The sequence below is a fragment of the Lactuca serriola genome, chromosome 1 (assembly GCF_051521515.1).
Source record: "Lactuca serriola cultivar US96UC23 chromosome 1, Lser_US96UC23_V15, whole genome shotgun sequence".
Classification (NCBI taxonomy): Eukaryota; Viridiplantae; Streptophyta; class Magnoliopsida; order Asterales; family Asteraceae; genus Lactuca; species Lactuca serriola.
In genome coordinates, this window is record NC_136408.1 from 26,157,407 (window position 1) to 26,166,080 (window position 8,674).

General features: G+C 34.2%; 1 protein-coding gene across 1 annotated transcript; it reads left to right on the forward strand.

Annotated features, from left to right (window-relative positions):
- The first annotated feature begins 3,671 nt into the window (after positions 1 to 3,671).
- On the forward strand, positions 3,672 to 6,634 carry LOC145078670 (peptidase, S9A/B/C family, catalytic domain protein (Protein of unknown function DUF829, transmembrane 53)). Its single transcript, XM_079023065.1, has 7 exons — positions 3,672 to 4,135; positions 4,766 to 4,823; positions 5,011 to 5,091; positions 5,220 to 5,261; positions 5,396 to 5,635; positions 5,725 to 5,866; positions 6,024 to 6,634. Exons 1-7 carry the CDS (start codon positions 3,945 to 3,947, stop codon positions 6,509 to 6,511), a joined length of 1,242 nt encoding a protein of 413 aa, XP_078879191.1. The 5' UTR covers positions 3,672 to 3,944; the 3' UTR covers positions 6,512 to 6,634.
- Positions 6,635 to 8,674: the final 2,040 nt, after the last annotated feature.

The window sequence follows — 8,674 nt, forward strand, 5'->3', positions numbered from 1 at the left end:
TTTATAGTAATTGAATTTTCAAAAACTACCCTCTATAGTTACTTAATAACCTTATAATTATTTAAACGTCTAAACACCCTTTTATAATACTATTTTAAATAGAGTTAACGATATTTGTACTAAACTAATGTCGGAAGTACTCAAAACTAGTCTTATAACGACCGCATCGTCGATACATTCCTAATGATATATATATATATATATATATATATATATATATATATATAATTTATACTTTATTTTAATATGTAAATATGCTATTATAAATTATAACTCGTTCATACGAACTCAATTTTTGACATTCTTTATATCCACATGTAGGTATTGACAAGATGTACAAGACTACAACTCTCATTTTGACTCCATCGAGTAATTCTCGACCGATTTTCAATTTAACAGTATGAGAATATTACACTGTTTAACGACCATGTAAAATTCATAACTTCTACATACGGACTCCGTTTTCGACTGTCTTTTTTTTATCATTGAACTCCTATTAATGAGATATTCAATTCTCATTTAGGTTGTGATGACTAACAATCGATTGATCTAAAATATTTTGGGTTGTGCACTGCTATGCTACATCTTATAAAAATCATAATTTCCTCATATGAAGTCAAATTTGGACGTTCTTTTTATGCACTTTCTCGGTTTAACGTATACTACGACTTTCGTTTAGATCGCTAAGGCTAAAAAGTAATTTATCAAAAAAATCATTTTTTTATGTTACGCGATGTCGTGCCGGTTTAGCCGTAAAACTTCGACATGTCATAAATCCTTTATTATAACTCGGATTTCGGCGTTCTTTATATCTTCGGAATCCTTGTCACGACCACTACAACTTTCTGCATAGATATTGGGTTTATCTATTATTTTATTTTTGACACTTATTTTCATTCTTAATTTTTTATATTTTATATATAAGTATAATGCACATAAAATCACATAATTCGCATAATATTCAAGTGATTCCTTTTTATTACTTCAGAATATGTTACAATTGCTGACCCTATTTATTACATCATCACACTAATGCTTAGCCTAGACACACGGACGTTACATACCCACTGCTTGGGCTTAACGTTCACACCGACTTTGTTTGTTTAGGTGGAACTCCGTTCCTCGGCATGGCGAGCCAAAGGTCGGTTCTACTTTTTTGGTTCAGAGGGTGATACCTCGGTAATCAGTAATAATCAGGTATATACCTCATTACTTGCAACCTTTGGCCGGAGCGCCAAACCCTTGTCGTCTGTAGCTGCAAACGTACCGTTGGTATTGTTGGATTGTTGGATGCTTGTGGATATAGGTGTTTATTAAGGCACACTAGCCTTCTCATTTTCATTTATTGTAAGACACCTCCCAATGTTTTTTTTCTACCGTACTGTTAGTTTAAGAGGAGATGTTAGTATAATAATAGGTTTCTAGCCCAGCTATATCAGTGGTGTCCTCCCTCTTTGAGACCGAAGGTTCAAGTCTCGTCGTAGACATATGTGAAGTTAGGTGTTAGTTTATGAATATATAAGATTTGTCTGTTTAAAAAAAATTATTGGATATTTCGTTTAACCCTTTAGCTAGGTTAGACCTGCATACCTTTCCTATTTATAGTCTTATTTATTTTTATTTGTAATTATATTTTTCTTTTCAATAATAAAACTCTAACCGTTTTTTTAGATTGCTATTAGTTTATAGAAGCTATATTAAATTAATCACTTAAAAAATATGATTATTCTTGCAAATGTGTATCTGGGAATCTATATGATAAAAAAAACCTAGTTGTTATATCCTGAATTCGTGATAGAATATGAAAAAATATAATGGTTTAAAATTTTAAAATGGTTTATTGTTATTTTGTTGGGTTATTGTTACTCTAGCCCAATCATGTTTAATATATTGGTTTAAAAGGTCCCTCTCAATTTTTTTTTTTGTCTTTTAGGGGTACGTATTTATGTTTTACCTGCTAATAAAGGGATAGATCTCATTATAAGCCGGTTTTACCGGTTACAATAAACTTTGCCTTTTAAAACCTCATGGGCCCACTTTTTTCTTTGTTATACTTTTGTTGACTTCACATTTGTACTCTTAGGTTCCACATCTTTTTAGATGAGCTTCTCAATCACATTTCTACTCTTTCTCCTAAACTCTTTGCTTTTCTACGTATAAGCTTCCATGACAAATTGTGCCCCCTTATATATAGTTGTAAATTATGGTCTTATTGGTGGGTTTAAAATTAAGGTCATATCAACACCCTCCATCAATCATCAGGTGTCATCTCCTTCGTCAACCATTTTCCTTCGACAACGATCTTCCATCGTTGCGATTCCTCCGATAACCTGCTTCCGGACGCTGCTTCCTCCGACAACCATCTTCCATTGATCCCTGCCCATCTCCCTTTCCATGACATCTGTACAGACTACAAGAACACCCCTTTTTTCTCATATATAAGGGGGTTTCCAGGAGAAAACAGAAGCAAACCCACATTTCAGGTAAGGCTTTAAACCCGTTTGATTTGATTAGTGATTTAGATTTTAATTTAGATTTTGATAAAATCAACTCCTAATTATGGATTTTGTTTTGTTTTCTTGTCTGGGTTGATTTTAGTTTCGATTCTATGTACACAAGTAGGACTAGTATTGATAAAATACATTGAAGTTGAACCTCTTTGCGGTGCTCTTCATTTTTGGAGTTTTTATGCGATATAATAACCTAAATTTACCCGGGACGAGGTTATACATGTGTTTGAACTACAATAATACTCTATTTTGAGATGGGCGTATTTCGATTATAACCAAGTCATATTTCTTCCATGGCCAAGCACAGATAGAAGGAGAAATCGCCTTCCCCGACTATGATTCGTCCTCATTTTCCTTGCTTACCTTCTTCTTTTTCAATCGACGCAATGTTGCTTATAATGAACAAAAACTTTTGCGGAATTGGGTTTGCAGAAACAGGATTGTATATAAGTAAGTTGGATTCAATCGATACTTTACTTTACTGGTCCAATTTCGATGTCAAATTTTTGTGTTAATTTTGACTTGTATATAAAGAAACTTAGTGGTTTGACTTTTTTGGAAAATTTCATCTTTGACTCTTACTATCACTCATGGAAGGTAATCCCAAGCCTGGATCATGTTGATACAAATTTCATCTTGACCAAATGCCACGTGACATATCTAAATTGAAGATTTGGAAGGGGTTTATCGGGTAACCCCTTCATATTTTTGATAATGACCTTTTATAACGGTAAAACACAAGTACGTACCCTTAAAAGGCAAAAAAAAAAAATCACGAGGAACATTTTAAACTAATATACTAAACATCGTTGGGTTATAGTGACAATACCCTTATTTTGTTATAACATGAAAAAGAAAAATTAAATTGCTTTCTATTTTTTATTTTTTATGCCTACAAACGTTCATATCTAATAAGATTATGACAAGTGTCATCATTCCATATTTTTTTAATTAACTCATTAAGGTTATATTAAGAATATATTAAATAAAATAAAATTAAATAATAATTTGTGGTAATTTTAATGGGTAGGAATAATTATAATTAAGTAATTTAATTTCTTCTTGAAAAAATATAATTACGTGGGTCTATGTATATTTATAGTAGTTAACCGGAAAATAAGTTTTGAGAATTTTATGTAATTTGTCCTAAAATATTAACCAATCCACCTTTGCGTCAATCTTTTTCCTTTGTTTGCAGAACTCATCATCACGAATCATCATCACCAAAGAAGATAGAACCTAGAATATAAATACTAAGAATCATCTGATCATCTCTCATAACTCCAAACCCTCTCTCTCTCTCTCTCTCTCTCTCTCTCTCTCTCTGAGGCAGAGCTTGTACTTTTAAGTAATCTGCTCTCTTGCTAGTATAACTGTTCAATTTTATCTCTAAATTGTTTTCTGAAGTGGGATCAAGAGGAAAAACGGGGGAGAATGTGGGGATTTGGGGGCAGATTCTACTGGGGGGAGAGAAAAGAAGAAGAAAGAAGAAGAGGACCAAACAAAGGAATAGTGGTTGTATTCGCTTGGATGTCAAGTCAAGATAAGCATTTGAAGAACTATGTTGATCTTTACTCCTCTCTCGGTTGGGATTCCCTTGTCTGCCATTCGCAATTTCTTAATCTGTATGTGTTCTCCAATCCTAATTAGTATCTTCTATAAACCCTAATCTTCATCTGGTGTTATTCCCAATTCCCGGTTTTAGTTTGGTACACCGATTGTTACATAATTAATATACACTTCGACTTTTAACTTCAATCGATTTGTTATCTATTTCGAGGCGACGTGAATTGAAACACTTCTCCTGAAAAAAAAAAGATTAACAAGTTGAAATCTAATACGAGTATCAAATCTTATCAATTTCTTACATGAAGTGTAGCTATTTTTTACTTGAAAGAAGAGGAATTGCTTCCAATTGGCTTAATTTTGGGGCATCTAAAGCTTTGACTTTCGGTTTTTGAGTGATTCTTTTGGGTTATTCGGCATGATGAATCTGATTTGTTCTTGAGGTTTAGGAGATAACATATAGCTGGGAACTTAATACTCTTTTTTGTCCCATCTATATATCACTATTTGGATATCAAAATACCCTCCCATCTTCTGAGAGTTTTAAAGTGTTCTAAATAAAAATTTGCTTTCAAATTGAAAGCAAATTTTATCTATCAAATTCAGTACAACAAATACTTTGTAAAATTGAGACAATTAGGTCACTTTAGCTTTAAAAGTTGCTGAAAAACGTTGCAAATGATTCACAGGTTCTTCCCTGATAAAGCTGCAACTTTGGCAGTGGACCTTCTAAATGAGCTTGTTAAGGTAAGTTTTATAACTTCTTACCACTCATTGTGTTGGTAGACAATAGTCAGAAAAAAAAACCGTTTTATTTCTTTTTCTTGATTAGTTCAGATTTCTTTTTCCCATTTTGTATGATGATATGTTTGTTATATTAAGTATTTTTATAGGCTTGAACTTGATACAAATTTTTGTTGTTTTGTATATGAAGGAGCTAAAGAAAAGGCCATGCCCAGTTGTCTTTGCTTCATTCTCTGGTGGCCCCAAAGCTTGCATGTATAAAGTTTTGCAGGTAAATATATTTTCAGATTCATATATTATATAATTATAACATCATATCACAAAAGGATCATTACAATAGTAAGTAAACATTGCCTGATGATTAACCAAGAAAATTGTGATAATCTTTTTGGTATACAGATAATCGACTCAAACTCAAAGTGTGAACCTCATAGAAATCTGGTATGATCTTTATTCTTCTTTTTTCCTTTGTATCATTTTCTTTATATGATCCATCAAGCCATTAGTTTATATACAGGCAAAATCCAGAAAAAAAAATTCAATAATTTGAAAACTTGTTTTGTGTTCTATGATAGGATGAATATCAACTTGTGAGAGATTGTCTTTCTGGACACATATTTGATTCTTGTCCAGTTGATTTCACAAGTGATTTGGGCACCCGATTTGTTCTTCACCCAAGCATTCTCAAACTCTCTCATCCTCCCATAATAGCAACATGGATTGCAAATGGTATCTCATCTACTCTTGATGCCTTCTTTCTTAACAAATGGGAGTCACAACGTGCAGAATATTGGCAGACTTTATACTCAACTATAGTAAGTTCCCATTTCTCACCTTTTTTTTTTTTTTTATCATTTTCCACTCAACCCCCTTTTCCATTTCTTATTTTCAAATTAAAATATAGGGAAACGGAGCACCATATCTAATACTTTGCTCAGAAAACGACGATCTCGCCCCCTACCAAATCATCTATAATTTTTCTCAAAGATTACAAAGTCTCGGCGGCGATGTCAAATTCGTAAAATGGAGTAGCTCCCCTCATGTAGGTAATACTGTTGGCTTATTGCCACGATCCACTAAGATTCAGCTCTGTGTCGCTGAGATTATGACTTATTGCCATGATCCACTGAGATTCAACTCTGTGTCGCTCAGATTTTTATAATTAAGATTTTGAAAAAAGCCTTATCTGTGTTACTTACGTAGGTCACTATCGATACCATCCGGATGAGTACAAGGAGGGTGTGACCGAGCTCCTGACAAAAGCCGTAGCCGTATACTCGCGAAGAACCGAACGGGTCGGTGGGGCCCACGACAGTACGACCTCGGAACCGTTACACCGTTTAAGGGAAGCGGTTTCGAGCTCGAACCAATACCAGAACCTCCATCGAGTCACACTTGATTTGAATGACCACTTTGTTGTGCCAGGTGGCTCGGTTGAGTACCATGAAGGTAGAGATGTGGGGTCCGTTCATGATGAACCGAAAGAACGGTTTATCCCACGGTCGGCCCCACCAATGATTAATGCTCATGGGATTCTTGGTCAAATCTTGTTTGATGTTTGTGTTCCTAAGAATGTGGAGGATTGGGATTTGAAGTTGTCATCATCTTCATCTTCATTTGCTACATTTGGTTCGGGTAGGAGACATTCACACTTTAATCCTATGAAATGCATCCGAAGATCGAGACTGTAGACGTGTTTGGCGGGTTTGAATAATAAGGTTTTTAACATGAAATGTATATAATAGATATAAGGTGCATGTTGTGGAGTTTTGTAGACTGACTATTTACAATAAAGAAGTAAGTTTTGATGACTATTTAGTACTTGCGCATTGTTATTGTTGTGCGAGTGGTGTCACATGATGCCATTGTTTTATATTTTCTTCTTAAAAAAGTGTTTTGAGACGTGGTTGTTGAGATTGAGTTTCAGGAATGATGATGGGGTTAAATTTCTTGCATTTGTCGTTTTTGTTTCATCGTCTATTTTTTTTTTTTTTTTGTCTCCATATGTTATAGATAGCATTGAAGCCTTGTTCAAGATTGGAGTAATTATCTTTTAGCATGATGTGCATTTGTATTGATTCCTTGGTGAAAAGCCTTCTACTTGCGTTTATTAAAAGGTGATTCCAAATTTGTCTTTAAAACACCAATCCCATCCACTAACGATCGTCATTCTATTTCTGGATATTCATGTCAGGTTCGTTTGAATATGGTCGTTTCTAGATGTTTGGATCCGGTCATTTCTGAATGTCATTATCAGATTCGTTTTGGGAATTTCTCCGCTGGTAATTGATTTAGATTTCTGGGTTTCGTAATTTTTCTGGATTTGGTGGCAATGTTACTACAATTTTCTTTGTGTTTTGTTCCCTGTGGCAGTTTTCCAGTGGACAAAGATATTAGTCAGAGATGGTGGGGAAAGGAAGATAATGATTTCACCAAAGGGCTTTTTTGTAAGATATTTGAGTGTTATAAACTCTTTCAAGATATTGAAAATAATAAATATAGAGGGTGTTTGGATAAATTCGCTTATAACTTATTAGTTTATAACGGTGTGAGAAAACAACTTTTGCAAAAGTGTTTGGATTAGCTTATAGGGGTGGAGATAAGCAATAAGTTGATAAGCATTTAGCTGTTTGACATACAAAATAGTTTATATGAGTAAAATGACTAGAAATAAGCTTTAAGCAATGGGGGAAAAGCTTTCTAAAATTAGCTTGTTTAGTTTATTCCTACCACAATAAACTAATTTTTAATTATTCATATCCAAACACTTAAACTTAGCTTATAGCAGCGGAGATAAACAATAAGCTATAAACTCTCTTTTTTCCCTATCCAAACACTCTCATACTCTTTGAATTCAATTTGGTATATAATTATGTAAGTGCAAATATGGTCTCAAGTTCTCATGCAAGCTCTGTTACTCTACCAAATCCCATATCCAATTGATATAAGATTCAAAAGACCATTTGGATCCATAAAGTTGCTAAATATATAGATCTACTCCACTCAAATCAAGCCAAAACATAAGATGGTGATCCTAAGCAACTTCCCTCACGATGATGCTTCTTTTTCTCTCTTTTTCCTTCCTTTCCACAAGTAAAACACCAAATACCTCAAGGGAATCGAAATATAGGGTTTCCAGAGGCTTAGAGGGTCAGGGAGGCTGGGGATGCAACCCTAACCTCTCATTCCCTTAAACACCCAAAAATTAGGGTTTAGGGTCATTAAGTCGTTCTCACGTCGTGAGACCTTATGCCTCACACCGTGAGACTCCAAAAATGTGGGTCAACGACCACTCACAACGTGACCCACAAGATCTCACGTCATGAGGACCATCAAAATGCAATAAATGAATAAATTGAATACCTCAGGGTTCAAGATGTTACAAGTTGCCCATATAAATGATTGACGGAGGCTAGCCATATGCCTCATACTTTCATAGATATGTGGGATTGAATAAGATGGACCCAACTTTTTTTTTTTAATTTATAGATAATAAAAACCAAAAAAAAATAATTAATATATAGGAGATAATATTGTCATTTTAGGTCTTGTTGGGACTAACCATGCAAACTACTCAAAACGACAGTCGACAGGGACCATTTCAATATTTTACTTAATATTAATTGTAGTGATGTATTCTCATGTTTTTATACGTTCAAAGTCTGAAACACTTGTCGTCGATCTACCCAACACATTTTTCTCAAAAGAAAGTGAGATGACAAAGTTGGCGGCTTCGTCTAGAACATATCTGAATTCGAGAGTTAGGGTTTCATGAGCATATCTGATTTCTAGTGTTAGGGTTTCAGGACACTTATGGCGGCGACGTAAGGGTTTCAGAAAACGAGAAGGGCGGC

What these genes read in the sequence shown, in the direction of transcription:
- LOC145078670 (XM_079023065.1), top strand. Translation starts at nt 3,945, where the DNA reads ATGTGGGGATTTGGGGGCAGATTCTACTGGGGGGAGAGAAAAGAAGAA. An exon ending in CATTCGCAATTTCTTAATCT is followed by an intron (nt 4,136 to 4,765) that starts GTATGTGTTCTC and finishes AATGATTCACAG; the next exon opens with GTTCTTCCCTGATAAAGCTG. An exon ending in AGACTTTATACTCAACTATA is followed by an intron (nt 5,636 to 5,724) that starts GTAAGTTCCCAT and finishes ATTAAAATATAG; the next exon opens with GGAAACGGAGCACCATATCT.